The sequence below is a fragment of the Muntiacus reevesi genome, chromosome 7 (assembly GCF_963930625.1).
Source record: "Muntiacus reevesi chromosome 7, mMunRee1.1, whole genome shotgun sequence".
Taxonomy (NCBI): Eukaryota; Metazoa; Chordata; class Mammalia; order Artiodactyla; family Cervidae; genus Muntiacus; species Muntiacus reevesi.
The window spans coordinates 49888908-49908163 of record NC_089255.1 but is presented as its reverse complement, the minus strand read 5'-3'; the positions used below and the strand labels follow the sequence as shown (position 1 = coordinate 49908163).

The window sequence follows — 19256 nt, the reverse complement described above, 5'->3', positions numbered from 1 at the left end:
AGACACTTTAAACAAAATCCCATGTATCTGAAAATTAAATTTCTATTATTAAATAATGGGTGTATTTAAGAAGCCATAACAAGAAAAATTAGAAAATACCTGCTATAGAATAAAAATGAAAAGAGAATTTACCAGAATCGGTTGTATTCAGCTGAAGTTGATCAATGCAATTAAATACCATGCAGAGTCTTGAAGAAAGTATGAAAACAAATAATGGACACTGGTGTAAAATTTTGTGAAATTTGAAGAAAATCTGTACTTAGTTATTAACACTGTATCACTTGTTAACTTCCTGTTCATTTGTTTTACAACATACTACAAAATGTCTTTCTTTGGCATACAGATTATTTTAGACCAATTATTTTTAAGAAAGAGGAAGGACTCAGGAAATCTTTCTTTTTACCTCCCCTTTAACTGCTAAAAGAATTTAGAAAAAGGGTCAGGTCTAGGAAGAGCACTATCAACACAGAGATCTACAAAAAATATGGAGTAGGTGTGGCAGGAAGAACTCAGCAGGGCCTAGAGATCAAAGTCCTCTCTGTGTCCCATTGTCCCTGCATGGCACAGCAAACACCTGTTTACCCAACATTTGCTCTCCCATCTTCCTGTAATGTTTTTGCTCCCCTTTTAAGTACCAAACCCTTAGCCTCTTCATCTATGAAATGCCATATAAACCTCAATTGCCTAAGTTCTTCTGGGGTCTCATTTTCCTGATGGAGACCTTGTATGTACATAATTAAATGTAATATTCTTCTTCTTCTTTTAAAATTCTTAGATCAGCTAGAACAAAAACAGAGCACAGGGAAATTTTTTTCCTTCCCCAACAAAATCCAAGACTCTACAGTTGCTGAAAGCAGGAAAATCCACATCAATGAATTCCTAGTCTAATATTTGAATATAAACATAAGATACAAGATTGCTTACCAAGATATCTAATCTCCAAATTTATAAACCATGAATAGAAGTTTTACATGTTTATAATAAATATGATACCACAATGTAAAGCAATTCTTTACAGGGCTCAAGTCTCAGACCAATGTCTTTAGACACACTTACAAGGTCACTAAACATAAACATCAAGCACTGAATTGTGCTAGAAGAGATGTGAAATATAAATATATACACACTTTTAATGCTACTTCTATTAGTTTTTCTATAAATCATCACTCATAAAAGTTGAACCTGAAACGTAAATTTACTCTATTTTCCAGTAGAAAACATAGCCATACTCCTGCAAAATCAGTGATACCAAAAATAAAGTCATTGCTTTCTCCTAATATTTTTAATCCTCACAATAACTGCCTTTACTGTCATTAAGTCCTTTGACTTTAGCCCCTTTAAACAAGTCTCTCCTAACTTACAATGTATAATGTAACTAATAATGTACTGGAGGAAGTCAGGATACATGGATCCTTGCCATGAAAATATCTTGCCCAAGCTGTTTAAAAAGACTCTTTAGGCTTCAGTTTTGGACTTCCAAGGTGACACAGTGGTAAAGAATCCACCTGCCAATGCAGGAAATGCAAGAGATGTGGGTTTGATCCCTGGGCTGGGAAGATCCCCTGGAGAAGGAAATGGCAACCTACTCCAATATTCTTGCCTGGAAAATTCCATGGACAGAGGAGCCTGGTGGGTTACAGTTCACAGGGTCACAAAGAGTTAGACACAACTGAGCATGCACCTACACACACACAGACTTCAGTTTCCATGATCTTAAAACTTAAGAGTTTAGAAGTAATTCTAGTGCCTTTTGCATCAGTACTAAAATTACAGAATTCCATTAAATTCAGAACTATCAATACATCAATCTTCCGGTCTATTCCAAAAGACTCTTTTTCACAAACAGCTTGCTGATGAGGTATGAAGAAGAAACAATGCCCCCCAAAAGAAAATCCTTATTTTTTAAACACACATGGTTATGAAGTCTTAATTTAAAACTTTCATTCTTCTTACTATCAAATCAAATATCTATAAACTTTTTCCAAACTCTCAAAACCTACAACAGTATAGTGAGAACATATTCAAACTGCATCCTTAATACAATACTCAGGTGTACAATGAACTAAATTTCTTATTCAATCTCTTTGTAAAACTATAACAAAACACTGCAAAACAAAATCGTGAGGTAATATTTCTCAGAAGAAAAAGAACAAAATTTTCAAATATAATTTTACTTTCTAGGGTGAGTTTTAAAGCTGTTTTATAATGTAAGAGCTTTGTTATTTTTAAATAATCTATGTTTCTGAAATGATCATTATGCAGCTAAAATATTTTCCATTTATGTTTTTAAATAAATATGTATACAAATACACATGCTAACCAATCAAAAAATGTCTTGATTTAAAATGTCTTTAACTTGAGTCTTATTTACATACATAAAATAAACTGTGACTGAATAATATGAAAGTGCTGGGCATATTTTCTCCAAATTCTGCAAAAAGAATCAAACCCCTTAAATGTGTTCCCAATTAAATATCTCACATTTCTAATTAAATATTTTTCAAAAAGCTATCATTTCTCACAGCCTTCTCAACTTTTCTTCATTTGTGCCTGTGGATTGTTTGAAGAAATTATATTTCCCTAGAGATTAACTCAGGAAAAAACAAAAAGAGTCAACAATGCCTCTAAGTTTTTATACTTCTTTCAAATATTATCACTGTGCTTAATAAAATTAAGTATTTAAGATCAATGCTAAGTAAAGCAAGTTTATAGACTGACAATAAACTTGTATACACTTTGGAAGTTCTGAAGTCATGGGCACTTCCAATCACAGTTGAGCCATTCTGTAACTGAATTATCAATCAGAACACTTCATTCCTTAATCTTTCTAAGTGTCTACCACTGTCTGTCACAACTTCAATACACATAAGCATATTTCTAAGCTCCAGATTGGACCTTAAGCACAGACAGAAACATTTCAAGATAAAGCCTCAGAATTTCCTGTGACCTCTAGATGAACACGATCAATCAATATATCAGATATGAAAAATGCTAGTCATTATCAATACTTTTCAATTCAATTCTTCCTTCCCTCTTTTTCTTCTATTCCTTGTCCCTTCTTCTCACTAACAGTAACACAAAAAGAGTTGAAAGTCTTAATGCCTATGAGAAAACTCATTTATGTCCACAACTTCCAAAACACATTATGGAACAAATTGATTTTTTAAGGTTAATTAAAAACAGTATCCTTACATTTCAGAAATAGAGACTTCTATGTGAAGGAGTCATTCATCTTGAAATGATTAAGTAAAAATCAACAGTCTCAATTTTTCAGAACAAGAAATAATGAGTCTTCTCATTGAAACACAAGATAATGAAGCTACAAGTACAGTTTCAGCTAGCACACAGGCTGAAAGTAAAAGTATCCTACTACTATATGAGGCACAAGCAAATGTAAGCTCTCTGGGCTTCTCTATACTACCCAAAGGACAATAATCTGAAGTCAAAGAATTTGACTCTAACTCTGCAGTGTCAAATATTTACTTAAAATACCTTTTAATTCAGAGGCAAAATAGTTCTGTATAAGTACAGCATGGAAAAACTACTTAAACCTTTGCCTCTCAGAAAGGTAGTACACAAAAGGGTACAAAGATCCACTATTTACCACTATTTAAACCAATTCCAAGCACTTATACAGACATTCCTAAAAGTACTTACATTAGTAAGATTGGCAGTATAGTTTATGGTATAGTATAGCTTATAGGACAATGCTTTTTCCAGTTTCTTTGAAATAAACTGGTCCAAGAGGTAGAGAACTAAATGGTATTCTTACCCTGTCATAACTGTTCATACCTCTTTGTCCTAGAAGACAGTGCCTTTTAACCACCTAAGCACAGAATTGAACAAGTGCGAATTTTAAGCTGGTCACTACATGTGGTTATCACCTTCATGTCAAATTATTGGCACTTAAGCAAATTATATCAAAGAATCTAGAAGTTATTAAGTATTCTCACTGAAAACTGGCTCTGTGTTCCTGTGTACAGGAATGGCCTCAGAAGCCATTCCCTAAGGTTCTCCAGAACAGCAGTATCATATTCCACGGTAATTTCATATATTCAGGCCTAGAGCTGCAAGAACAGTGTTAAGAGGAAGGTAGCCAAATTCTCATCAGGATTCCTATCCAAAGCTGGCATGCCTCACCTGTAATTTGCTTCTGCTGAAAGTAATACATATAGGGACACCAAATTCACTCAAGCCTATAGACAATGACCTAAACAATCATACAGTACTTTAGTTGTAAAAATAAACTACTAGCACTTAAGTAAATTATATGAAAATAATATTATTATTAAATAATAAAGGGACAAGGTCTCCCTTTTAATTAGCTGTGAAATAAAACAACCACTGTTAAATATGTTAAGGAAAGAATCTGGCTCTAAGCAGCAATAAATGCAAATGTATGATTTCAGGGAGGCTTACAGATTTCAGAAAAGACCCAGAAATCCTTGGAATAAGGGCAGTGAGAATTTACAGCTTCATTTACAAGAATGAAGCAGAAGACACAGGGATAAGAACACAACATCCACAATCAAGCAACATAAAGTTTCTATGCTCAGTTTCCTCAACTGTAAAGTAGAGGTAACATGTGTGCCTACATACCTCATAGGGTTATTGTGAAGATTAAAATAATGCAGGCAAAGAACTTCATATGGTGCTGGGTATACATTAAAGAATAGTAACTACTTGTACTTCTACTATTATTAGAACCTCAGGTATTCTACACTGAGAGGTTAAAGGGCCAATTAAAAGTAAATTTAATCTAGACAAGTATCATGTGATTTCACTTACACACGGAAACTAAAAAAACAAAGCAAATGAATGAATAAAACAAAACAAAAACAGACTTATAGACACAGAGAACAAACCAGTGGTTGCCAGAAAGAAGAGTAGGAGACTGGGCAAATAGATCAAGATTAAGAGGCTCAAACGTCCAGTCATGAAATAAGGAAGTCATAAGGAAATAATACATAGCAGAGAGAATACAGTCAATAATACTGTAATAATTGTGTATAGTGACCGATGTTACTAGCTTATCATGGTGATTATTTCATAATGTATATAGCTGAAGTTAATATAATGTTGTATATCAACTATATTTTAACTTAAAGAAAATTTATCTAGCCATCCTCTAGAACAGGGGTAGGCAAACAAAAGCCTACTAGATAGATGAGTTCTTTTGTTTGGCATGAAAGCTAAAGATGGATTTTACATTTCCAAATGGTGGGAAAAAATTAAAAGAATAATATTTTGTGTCATGTAAAAATTTCATGAAATTCAAACTTAAGTGTCAATAACTAAAGTTTTATTGGAACACAGTCATTCTCATTCATTCACATATTTTCTACTCTGTTTTCATACAACAATGGCAGAATTCAGTTGCAATAGAACTAATATGGCCAATAAAGATGAAATATTTAATATCTGAACCTTTTACAGTCTATCAACCTTGGTCTAGCTAGAATCTAGACTTAGAGCAACTATTTAACTAAAAAGTTAACAAGTGTATGCTTTCCTTTCATAGCTAATTTGACAGATTTTCAGGTAGTTTTTCGAAAGTAACAGTCTAAATCTGCAAGCATTAAAAATTCTGTTTAAGGCAATGCTTCCCATATTGTCATCGTCACATCAGGACATTTTCATTTACCAGAGAAAGTTACAAACAAAATCACCCTAAATATTACTATTTTTAAGCTCTAATATCACTACTGGTATATAATAATAAACAGAATGTGAAAAGATCTCCTTACCATGAATATATATTTACTAAAACAATTAAGAATTAAGCACTGAAATCAATGGTAAAGTTAAATGACAAAAGGAATTGAACACTAAGTTGCATCCACTGCCACCAATTCTCCAAGCTGACTCATCACCTTTGGGGAAAAAGAAAGGTTGAAATAAAGGGAGATATCTGAAAATTACTAAAAGATGCAAAGTGGAAAAAATGCAATTATATGATGAAGAAGAAACAGAATTCTGAAAAAAGAGCAGGACATGCTTAAACTACATACAAGTAGTACACACATAAAAGGCAAAACAAACACAGTAGAGGATACTTATAGGAAATAGAAGGCAAAGAACTGCTTGATTACAATATGATAAGAAGGAAACCATGAATTCAAAATCTGTCAACCACTCTCTTCCTCTCCTTTATTTCCCCAAAGGTCTTGTTGGATTTTGAGAATACTTTCTAGGGAAAATGTTGCAGGACTTTATTAAGTATCAGTGAAGAAAAGTGCTCCAGAGGTAAACGATATGGGAGATGTTAAAGGAGAAAAACAAAAAAAACAGAAACTGTAGCTGAAGAACTTATACACCCTGACAGGGGAGGTAAACCTGCAAAACAACTAAATTACTAAGAAAATTTAAAAGTATCATACAAATCAAGTAGATGATGATCCTTCTGGCAAAAAGAAAGGAAGGTAAAGGAATCCATACTCCAGCTTGTGAAGGAAGACTGCAGATTGGAGTTTGAGGAGAATCTGAAATATCAAGAAGGGAATTGGAACAGAAATCAAATAGGGATGAGCAAAAACGTGGATAAGCAGCATTAACAACAAATTTATGATATATCAGGTAGTAGTAAAACCATAAATGTGTTCCATCTAGAGCAATTATGCTATTTTCTATAGTAATCGAGCATTAGAGATGACAGGCTTCAGTATAGAAACTGTCAAAGCTGATAGAGCAAAAAGTCAGCATGATTAAGACTTTCCCGTACATTACCAGGGGTGAGAACAAAATTACTGACAACAGATTTCTATATGTATAATAGAAAATAAGCTTGGAACCTGCCAGATAAGGAAAATAGGCAAAAACTGAGAGACTAGTCTTATTACAGTCAAAAATAAAATATGAGTATTCAAGAGGCATGTGAATTAGAGGAATGTATTTCTGGGTCATTTCATTTCAGCATTCTCATGATTTAATGATTATGGATATACAGACAATGTTAGAATGAAAAGGTCAAGTCCAAATACATTTTCTACTCTCTTAAAACACAGAAAAAGAACTTTCCCAACAAATTACCATCATATAAAGACTATGGTCAAGAATAAAATCTATAACGATAAATCTAAAGTTTTACCCAGCGCAAGTCAAGTTATCAATTCAAGATCCCAAAAATATTCAAAAGGCTTAGAAATTACAAAAACATCTAAAATATTCTTTAAATGCTATGCAAATATCCACTGAAATTTACGTAAGAAGATGGTGCTTCGGTAGGCCATACACATGCACATGCATACATGTGTTACAGCATTAAATGACTAGATAACATCAGAATATAGAATTTCCAGTTCAATCAGTTGGCTGATTCATAGTTCAAATACAATTGTTTGTATCATGTCAACAAAGTAGAGGCACAGACTGACAATGATATTATCTCACTATATAAATCTATCATTTAACTGAGATTTTGGTTGTGAACCTATTTTCTAGCCTGATTAATAGCTTAGGAAAGAAAACAGCTCAGATTTCATTTGTCTCCACATAGTTTTAACTATTTATATGCTTTTGCAAAATTAAGTACTTACTAATATCATCTTCATGATAAATGACAGAGTGAAATGGCAGAGTTCGGTCTTTAATATATCTCTCTGCTGGCTCAACATAAAAGGTGCCACCATGAGTCTGAATGAATCCTTCAAATCTTCCATCAATAACAGACCCATGGCTAAAACTTCCTTCTTCACCTATTAATAAAAGCAACAAACTCTTAAAAAATTCAATTTGCACATGAATGTTAAATTCATTCTTCTTTAAAAAGCCATTCTTATGTATTGAAAAAACCCTAAATACAAATTTATCAGAGAAATTTTCACATGAAATATATCAATGTAAATCTGAACAACTAGAACTTAGTAAATATTCGACAATAAATATATATGTAAAAGTTGATCCAAGAATTACTTCATCCTTCAAAGACCACTGTTCTTCATGATACAGTCAAATCTGCCCAGGATTTACACCATCTTTCTGAAATATTTGCCTACACTTCAAAAAACACAAATTTTCTTGTGTAGAAAAAAATCAGAGTTCTTTAAGGTTCAACTTACCATAAATATGTCCAGTGTAAATATGAGAAGTATCATAGTCAAGTACTGCATTTGATGTTTCCACCCTAAATTCCTCACTGAAAAGGGAAGTATCCCTCTTCATTCGCAGGTTGAAATGTCTGCAAACAGGGTGGGAAAGGAAAAAAATGAAATTAAAAGGATCCAAATTTAAACAATTATTTTTTTAAATAAAGGAAATCTGCAAAATGTGGACTGTTCCACAAAACCTCTCTATTTGGAAAATAACTGACCAATTTTCTCATTAAAATTCTGATCTAAAATTCAACGTAACACTGATACAACTCACATACAAATGATCAGTAATCATCTAGGAATATATTAAAAAATAAATGCCTATAGGCTGATTCCTATATGGTGAAACAAGATCATCTGAGGGCAACTAACATGCTTGAAGATAAAAATAAGCTTCTTGACCCAATTACTGTTCTTCACCACTCCAGTGGTGAATTTGTGAAATTTGTCTTTCCTCTCTAGTAATTCCACAGCTTTGCCATTTTCTCCTCTTATCCACAATTCAAGATAATACATATGAAACTGTCATCTAATTACATACTTAACATCTCCTCTCAGAAAAGTAAGTACACATACTCTTTCCTACAGACACATACAGAAAGAGACACACACACATATATACATACACACACAGAAAACATTGCAAATCCTTTATTTTTCCCTGGGGCAACTTCTTCTAGTTCTTTTTAGACCTTTCTCAGTTCAGTTTGGAGACTCCAAACACAAAGGACCATGATAGCTGAAATCATACTCATTCTAACTGTCCTCTATAAAAGAAAAGACCAAAATACTAAAATAAAATTAAGCAAAGAAATCTCAGGTTTTAGAATCAAACTCAGAATCAAAATCTTAAGACTAAATTTACTAGTACAGTATTCCTATCCACTAAATAAAGATAACACATTCCATTTTCTGGAACCATTTTAAGGATTAGGGATTATAATCTATGAAAAAATAAACTCATTAACACGGTACTTGGCACAAAGGAGATGTAAAGGATAACATATTAGCTATCACTAGTAAACTTTTAGAATTAAATCAACTGCCATAACTTTCGTAATCAACTAATTGACTTTCATAACTGCCATAGAAGTCTGCACATAACATAATTTCTGCTTAAAGAATATGAACCAAAGTTTTTTTTTTCTCATTTATTTTTATTAGTTGGAGGCTAATTACTTTACAATATTGTAGTGGGTTTTGTCATACATTGACATGAATCAGTCATGGAGTATAAGCCAACCTCCAAATGTTAGTAAAGTGAAAATGAAAGTGAAGTCGCTCAGTCCTGTCCAGCTCTTTGCGACCCCAAGGACTGTAGCCCACCAGGCTCCTCCATCCATGGAATTTTCTAGGCAAGTGTACTGGAGTGGGTTGCCATTTCCTTCTCCAGGGGATCTTCCAGACCCAGGGATTGAACCCAGCTCTCCCGCATTGTGGGCAGATGCTTTGACTTCCCTGATGGCTCAGACAGTAAAGTGTCTGCCTACAATGCGGGAGACCCAGGTTCAACCCCTGGGTCAGGAAGATCCCCTGGAGAAGGGAATGGCAACCCACTGCAGTATTCTTGCCCCCTCCCAAAAAAAAGGGGCTCAAAGAAATATTTTACTTCCCTGGTGGCTCAGACGGTAAAGCGTCTGCCTACAATGTGGGAGACCTAGGTTCAATCCATGGATGGGGAAGATCCCCTGGAGAAGGGAACGGCAACCCACTCCAGTATTCTTGCTCTTCCCCCCAAAAAAGGGGCTCAAATGTTAGTAGGACAAGAAATAATTTAAACTCTGACACACTGCTGGTGAAGGTAAAAAATGGAACACTTTGGAAAATTGGCTGCTATTTATAAAGCTAAACATTCAAAAACCCTATGACCCACAATTCTACACCAAGAGAAATGAAAATATAAAATGTATGTCTGCACAAACAACTGGACACAAATGTCCAAAGCAGTTTTATTCAAAATAGCCAAACCTGGAAATAACCTTAATGTCAATCAGCAAGTAGAGAGAGAAAAGGTTGTGGCTTATTCATATAGTAGCAAACTATTCAACAATAAAATGATTCAGTTCAGTTCAGCTGTTCAGTCATGTTTGACTCTCTGCAACCGCATGGACTACAGCACACCAGGCTTCCCTGTCCATCATCAACTCCTGGAGCTTCCTCAGACCCATGTCCATTGAGTTGGTGATGCCATCCAACCATCTCATCCTCTGTCGTCCCCCTCCTCCTGCCTTCAATCTTTCCTAGCATCAGGGTCTTTTCCAGTGAGTCAGTTCTTCCCATCAGGTGGCCAAAGTATTGGAGTTTCAGCTTCAGCATCAGTCCTTCCAAAGAATATTCAGGACTGATACCCTTTACGAAGAACAGGTTGGATCTCCTTGTGGTCCAAGGGACTCTCAAGAGTCTTCTCCAACAACACAGCTCAAAAGCATCAATTCTTCAGCACTCAGCTTCCTTTATGGTCCAAACTCTCACATCCAAACATGACTGCTAGGAAAACCATAGCTTTGACTAGACTGACCTTTGTCACCAATGTCTCTGCCTTTTAATATGCTGTCTAGATTGGTCACAGATTTTCTTCCAAGGAGGAAGCGTCTTTAATTTCATGGCTGCAGTCACCATCTGCAGTGATTTGGGAGCCCAAGGAAATAAAGTCTGTCACTGTTCCCATTGTTTCCCATCTATTTGCCATGAAGTGATGGGAACAGATGTCATGATCCTCATTTTTTGAATGTTGAGCTTTAAGCCAACTTTTTCACTCTCCTCTTTCACTTTCATCAAGAGGCTCTTTAATTCTTATTTGCTTTCTGCCATAAGGGTGGTATCATCCATATATCTGAGATATGTAAGGTTGTGTCATCTGCATATCAGCATTATACATTTAATAAAATGATTAAATTCCTAAAAATAGGTACTTTTATAACACAAAAGACTGCACATAGTATAATTCCATATACATGTATTTAATTTAACAGGCAAAATCTATCTGTAGTGTCAGAAAGCAGATCAGTGATTACCTGGGATGGAGAGATACTAAGAGCAAATGGGAATGAAGGAATGTTTTTGCTCTGATGGAAATGTTCTACACCTTGATTTGAATGGTGGTTCACAAGTACATACATTTGTCAAAACTTAAACTATACGCCTGAAATGACAGAAGTATACAATAAAGGACAGAGACAGTATGGGCCTAACAGACGCAGAAGATGTTAAGAAGAGGTCACAAGAATACAAAGAACTATACAAAAAAGATCTTAATGACCCAGAAAATCACGATGGTGTGATCATTCACCTAGAGCCAGACATCCTGGAGTGCTAAATCAAGTGGGCCTTAGGAAGCATCCCTACAAACAAAGCTAGTGGAGATGATGGAATTCCAGCTGAACTATTTCAAATCTTAAAAGATGATGCTGTGAAAATGCTGCACTCAATATGCCAGCAAATTTGGGAAACTTAGCAGTGGCCACAGGACTGAAAAAAGTCAGTTTTCATTCCAATCCCAAAGGAAGGCAATGCCAAAGAATGCTCAACCTACCGCATAACTGCACTCATCTCACACTCTAGCAAAGTAATGCTCAAAATTCTCCAAGCTAGGCTTCAACAGCACATGAATGGAAAACTTTCAGATGTTCAAGCTGGATTTAGAACAGGCAGGGGAACCTGAGATCAAATTGCCAACATCCGTTGGATCATAGAAAAAGCAAGAGAATTCCAGAAAAACACCTACTTCTGCTTCACAGACTACACAAAGCTTTTGACTGTGTAGATCACAACAAAATGTGGACAATTCTTAAAGAGATGGGAATACCAGACCATCTTACCTGACTCCTGAGAATTCTGTATGCAGGTCAAGAAGCAACAATAGAACCAGACATGGAACATCGGACTGGATTATAATTGGGAAAGGAGTACTTCAAGGCTGTATATTGTCACTCTGCTTATTTAACTTATATGCAGAGTACATCATGTGAAATGCCGGGCTGGATGAAGCACAAGCTGGAATAAAGATTGCCAGGAGAAATATCAATACCTCAGACATACAGATGACACAACCCTAATGGCAGAAAGCAAAGAGGAACTAAAGAGCCTCTTGATGAAAGTGAATGAGGAGAGTGAAAAAGCTGGTGTAAAACTCAACAGTCAAAAACAAAGATTATGCATCCGGTCCCATCACTTCATGGCAAATAGATGGGGAACGGTGGAAACAGTGAGAGACTTCATTTTGGGCGACTCCAAAATCACTGCAGCCATGAAATTAAGACGCTTTCTCCTTGGAAAAAAAGCTATGACCAACCTAGACAACATATTAAAAAGCAGTGACATTACTTTGCCAATAAAGGTCAGTCTAGTCAAAGCAATGGTATTTCTAGTAGTCATGTATGGATGTGAGAGTTGAACAATAAAGAAAGCTGAGCGCCAAAGAATTGATGCTTTTGAGTTGTGGTTGTTGGAGAAGACTCCTGAGACCCCTTGGATTGCAAGGAGATCCAACCAACCCATCCTAAAGGAGATCTGTCCTGAATATTCACTGGAAGGACTGATGCTGAAGCTGAAACTCCAATACTTTGGCCACCTGATGGGAAGAACTGACTCACTGGAAAAGACCCTGATGCTAGGAAAGAATGAAGGCAGGAGGAAAAGAGGACGACAGAGGATGAGATGGTTGGATGGCATCACCGACTCAATGGACATGAGTCTGAGGAAGCTCCAGGAGTTGGTGCTGGACAGGGAAACCTGGTGTGTTGCAGTCCATGGGGTCACAAAGAGTCACACACAAATGAGTGACTGAACTGAACTGAACTGAAACTATACACTTCAAATGAACGTAATGTAAATTATACCTCAATACAGATGATTTTAAAGAAAAAAAATCAAATCATTTTTCAAGTGAATAGGGGTCAACAGTTGGGTTTTATTCATTAGCTTCATAATAATGCCACCTTTTTTGAACACTATAATCTTTTTTTCTTTAATTTCCCGTCAATATTGGCAATCTGTTATTTTGAGGCTGCACTCACTTCTATTTGCCTAAAACTCTCACAAAAAATCTCCTAGGACTTCCCAAGTACTGTGATAATGACTGTAGGCTAGGAAAGACATCCTTAGAACCTTAAGATTTTAATCCACTGCAGCAAGCAATCAAACAAAGCCAAAGATCTTCTAAATGGGAATTCCACAGTTAAAAAAACAATCCTAAACAAATAGGAATCCTGCTTGAATTCTTACTCCACATCCTTTTCATAAAATTGCTTTCATCAACTAACAAGACAGGAAATCCTTGATCATATATACAAGTATAAATACACACATTATTTTTTAAAGGATAATAATGATTTGAAAATCATTCATTTCTATTCATTTATGTACTTTTAATTTACTATATAAATAGTACTTCTAAAAGAGCATCTTTGTTAAATAGACTAAACAATAAAAGTCCATGGGTTTAATATGTTTGTCATTCAAGATTTGTTTATTATTTAGCAAAACTGTTATACCTTAAAACCATTATAAGCAGGAGCTTAAATTTTTGGCTCAAAGATAAGAAAAATTACAGTGAACACTGCCTTAAAAAAAAAAATCGCTGAATTTTGGGAATAGTTTGGTGGTTCCTCAGAAAGTTAAACAGAGAATTACTGTATTATCCAGAAATTCTACTTCTAGGTATACACTCTAAGGACTGGAAGTCAGGGACTCGCGTACACCAATGTTTACAGGGTTATTCGTGACAGCCAAAAGGCGGAAACAACCCTGATGCCCACCACATATGAATTTTAAGACGTGTGTGTGTGTGCAGTGTAAGCATGCAGGGGGTCATTTAGCTTTAAAAAGGAATGGAACTCTGATACATGACACAACACGGATGAACCCTGGAAACACTATGCTAGGTGAAATGAGCCAGATGCAGAAGGTCATGTATCATATGACCCCAGTTATGCAGTACCTAGAATAGGCAAATTCCTAGAGACAGAAAGTAGAATAAAAGTTACCAAGGGCTGGTAGGAGGACAGAATACAGAGTTATTGTTTAATGGGTACACAGTTTCTGTTTGGTATAATCAAAAAGCTCTGAAAATGAACAGCAGTGATAGGTTGACAACACTTTAAATGTACCTAATGCCACTGAATTGTAACCATTAAAAATGGTCAGAATCCTAAGTTACATGTTATTTTGCCAACATAAAAAAAAATTTTAAAAATCAGGTACTCCCCAAAGGTAAGGTATAAATAAAATTGTATGGGCAGAGATATCCATTCCAGTAGTAAAGGCCCCTAGAATATTGGTTGAGATACTACTGGTTGAGATAGCAGTATTGTGATAACGATGCGATTATAACACTCTTCTCAAATTCACGTAGGTTTTAGGGCTTCCCTGGTGGCTCAGTGGTAAAGAATCCAACTGTCAATGCAGGAGACATGGGTTCAATTCCTGGGTTGGGAAAATCCCCTAGACAAAGAAATGGCAACCCTCTAAAGTATTCTTGCCTGGAAAACCCCATGGACAGAAGAGTTTGGCAGGCTACACATGGGGTCACAAAGAATCAGACACAACTTCGTGATTAAGCAACAAAAATTAAATAGTTTCAGAGCACTTTCACACATATTACTGCACCTCATCCTCACAGTAACATTGCAAGTGAAGCATGATGAAAGTTTTTATGAGACTCAGGTCACAAGACTAGAATAAGGACTAGAGCTCTAATATTTGGTTGCTGCATCTTGCTTTTGATCGTATCACAAACGCCTCTCAAGCATGTGATGGAAGCAGTCAACTTAATATGTGCTGAGTACTGTAGTGGTCTTAATGTATGTAATATTACCAGTCTTCGCCAACATGTTACCTTTTAAAATCTGAACAAATTCAAGTAAGATATAGAAGTGAAATATATAATCTTATTTGAATTTTACTGAAAATTTTACTTTACACCACCATACAAAGTACCCTTTAATTATTAATGCCTGAGATACTCTTAAGACTAAGGCTAAACTCTGTCCCCTTTTACTATGCTTCTTTCAGTAAGTTTAGTTCTTTTTTTGTTATTACAGTGCACTGCCACCAAAGATAAATTTTAGATTTCCTCTGAAGTGGAAGATGCTCTGTATAAGGAACACTATTTGCACTGGGGATGCTTTCCTACTCTTAGATTTAACCACTATGTTCACTGTATGGATCAATAGTATTTTGTATCTCATCCTGATTACAGTAGTTCTATTATCATTCTTTCTGTAGTCCATATAGTAAAGTTATAAAGAACGGAGTGAAATTATCAGCTAACAAATGACAGTTGTTTGAAAAAATACATGAAATGGATTTTCCAAATCTCTGGCTTTGAAAATTTTATGCTTTGAAAATGCAGTTGTACCATGTGGTTATAAAAGCTGGTTTTCCCCTCTTATGCTTTAAAAGAGTATTCTGAATCTAAGCAGTACTAGAGGTAGGAGACCCACCTTCGGTATGGACAACAAAATAAATTATGTTAGTATATGATTCTATAGGTTTCTAGATCTATAAGTTTCTATACTAATGAGATATTCTATAGATTCTATAGATTAGAACACTTAAGATTATAGAGTAAAAAGAAGTTGTCTTTTCCCTCACATGATTATAGGCTAAAGACAGTATATGGCTCTGACTCTCAGAAGAAACCAGCAATAGCTAAAGATGCATCCCTCGAACTGGTCATGGTATTAGGGCTGGTGCAAAATTGCAATTTTGCATCACTGTGAAACTCTGCCATTTGATATTGGAATATATTCTTAAATAAATGTGGTTATGTTATACATCATTTTAAGGGCATTTCTCACTTCATGTTTTTCTGCTAATGACTTACTTTTTGCTGTTTATGTTTATTTTAGATTACAGAAATGACGTTAAACAAAAAGCAAATTTGAGTTATTTTTTTAATCCAGTACAAAATGGGTCGTAAAACAGCAGAGACAACTCACGCATCATCAACAATGCGTTTGACCCAGGAACTGCTAATGAATGTACAGTGCAGTGATGATTCAAGAAGTTTTGCAAAGACTAGAGCCTCAAAGATGAAGAACATAGTGGCCAGTCATCAGAAGTTGATGAGCACCAACTGAGAGCCATCACTGAAGGTGATCCTCTTAAAACTACATGGGAAACTGCCGAAGAACTCAACATCAACCATCCTATGGTCATTTGGCATTTGAAGCAAACTGGAAAGGTGAAAAGGCTAGGTTACTGGGTGCCTCATGAGCTGACTGCAACTCAAAAAAGTTTTTGAAGTGTTGTCTTCTCTTATGCTACACAACAATGACAAACCATTTCTTGATTAGACTGTGATGTGCAACGAAAAGTAGATCGTTTACAACAACCAGTGATGACCAGCTCTGTAGCTGGACCAAGCAAAACCTCCTAAGCACTTCTCAAAGCTAAACTTGCACCAAAAAAGGTCATGGTCTCTGGTGATCTGCTGCCAATCTGATCCATTACAGCTTTCTGAATCCTGATGAAACCATTGCATCTGAGAAATATGCTCAGCAAATCGATGAGATGCACCAAAAACTGCAACACCTGCAGCCAGCATTGGTCAACAGAAAGGGCCCAATTCTTCTCCACGACAATGCCCGACCAACACGTCGCACAACCAACATTTCAAAAGTTGAACAAATTGGGCTACAAAGTTTTGCCTCATCCACCATATTCACCTGACCTCTCACCAATTCACTACCACTTCTTCAAGCATCTTGACAACTTTTGCAGGGAAAACGCTTCCACAACCAGCAGAAAGCAGAAAACGCTTTCCAAGAGATTGTCAAATCCCAAGACACAGATTTTTACACTATAGGAATAAACAAACTTACTTCTCATTGGCAAAAATGTGTTGATTGTAATGGTTCCTATTTTGATTAATAAAGATGTGTTTGAGCCTAGTTATAATGATTTAAAATTCATGGTCCAAAACCGCAATTACTTTTGTACCAACCTAATAGGACAAAAAAGCCTCAGCTAATGAAGTACATTGTTAACTGGGGAAAGAAATCTGAGAGCAAAAGCTTTGCTTCCAAGTATGTTAGAGTGACCTGGCAGTCCCAGAGAGGTCTACTGTGTCTAAACGGGACAGGTTTGTCACAGGCCTGGAGAATGACTCCCAGAAATAAAACAGGACTTAACAGGCCTTCTTTAGAAAATAGACGTTTCTAGGTATTCTATCCCTGTAACATTCACCTTCTTCTTCATAAAAATGTTTGAAAGAGTCTGCATTCAAATTATTTTTTTAAGACATGTTGCCAGTATTAATAGCAAATATTACTGTGAGTCAAATAGTACACTTTTTGAAACAGAAAAGTCCTTTTCAAATTATCTTAAAGAAGCCACCACCACCCACTCCCCTGAAAAAGGATAAAACATAAGAGGTTGATAGAAAGGGAGAGAACAGTTAGCCCGCGTGTATGCTTTTGGGCCAAACCTGAGGCATTCTCCACAGAAATTCTAGGACTCTATAGTTTGGAAAATACAGTTCCAGGCCTTACTAATGGTCCCGAGGTGGAGAGATTGCCCCAAATAAGCAAAAACAAACATATAAGATTCCTCAAGAATTACCAAGGAAGATAAAAGTGAAACTAAAACTGAAGTTTGTAGCAGTAAGTGCTATGATGAGAAACAAAGCAGGATAAAAGGACAGAATGGTAGGAGGAAAGAAGGTGCTACATTACAAAGGGTGGCAGGCAAGATTTCTCTGAATGGATGACATTTGAGCAGAGATTTGAATGAAATGGAGGATCAAGAGCCATGTGACTAAAAAAAAAAAAAAAAGAGCCATGTGGCTATGGAGTGTATGGAGTGGAGGTGGAGAAGAGCTGTGAGCAGAACTACACACACTGCGTGTCAGAGAAAAATCACTTGGGCTGAAGTGGTATATAGAGGGGGGAGGGGAGGAGATACAGTAAGAAAATAGAATAGAGCACACAGAAGAGGTCAAAATCTTTGTTCAATTAATGAAGACCTGGGCAGCCAGCAAGTTATTCTTTACGTGACAAACACTGTCTAAACATCTCCATGAATATATTTCTTCAAACTACAATATTCCCTGTGCCCACTGTGGGATGTGAGAGGAAGGGGACTTGTCATCCTGCTGCACATTCTCATAATCTCAAATCTCTCCTTTTAAGTCTCCTCCCCCACGCTCCTCAAGGATTCTACTCCCATACACATTTTTCTGCCCTTGTAACCCTTCCACATCCAGGGAGGCTTGAAGATTCAAACCCCTTCTCCAAGCCCCACTCCCAGGCTCTTCTCATTCAACTGCAACCACACAAGCAGTTCAGGTCTACTTTTATTTGGGTAACTGGGTTCTACACTGAATTCTTTTTTTTTTTCATTTATTTTTATTAGTTGGAGGCTAATTACTTTACAATATTGTAGTGGTTTTTGTCATACATTGACATGAATCAGCCATGGATTTACAAGTATTCCCCATCCCGATCCCCCCTCCCACCTCCCTCTCCACCCGATTCCTCTGGGTCTTCCCAGTGCACCAGGCCCGAGCACTTGTCTCATGCATCCAGCCTGGGCTGATGATCTGTTTCACCCTAGATAATACACATGTTTCGATGCTGTTCTCTTGAAACACTGAATTCTTATCCTCAGTCTCCCTCCCACTTAAGATAAAGTTTCTGATGAAGAAGAGTTACTGCCATTCTGCTACAGCAAAGTGTTTAACAGCTTTTTGATTTTGCATTGCTGATAATATCAACCTCTAAAAGAAAAAGAACACAATGATGAGAACTTCTACTTGAGATTTAATACTGATAAACTGTGAATAACCGGCTGATGATGAAGTAACAAGAACTTAAGAAGACAACACTATCATCCTATCATCAGGGAGTTTGCTAAAACAAGAAATAAGAAAAAGCCTAAGAGAGAAAGTAAGTTCTAAGTTCAGCCACTCATGCTCGTGTCTGACTCTTTGCGACCCCATGGACTGCAGCACACCAGGCCTCCCTGTCCATCACCAACTCCCGGAGCTTGCTCAAACTCATGTCCATCGAGTCGGTGATGCCATCCATCCACCTCATCCTCTGACATCTCTTTCTCCTCCTGCCTTGAATCTTTCCCAGCATCGGGGTCTCTTCCAAGGAGTCAGTTCTTCTCATCCAGTGGCCAAAGTATTGGAGTTTCAGCTTCAACATCAGTCCTTCTAAT

General features: G+C 36.3%; 1 protein-coding gene across 1 annotated transcript in view; it reads right to left on the bottom strand.

Annotated features, from left to right (window-relative positions):
* The window catches only part of ADAM10 (ADAM metallopeptidase domain 10), a 141768-nt gene that overhangs the window by 71821 nt on the left and 50691 nt on the right, over nt 1-19256 (bottom strand). Inside the window, exons 3-4 of the mRNA XM_065940213.1 lie at nt 8058-8176; nt 7536-7694 (exon numbers count right to left, since the gene is read on the bottom strand). Of these exons, the coding sequence (XP_065796285.1) occupies nt 7536-7694; nt 8058-8176 (278 nt within the window). The remainder of the gene's footprint in view (nt 1-7535; nt 7695-8057; nt 8177-19256) is intronic.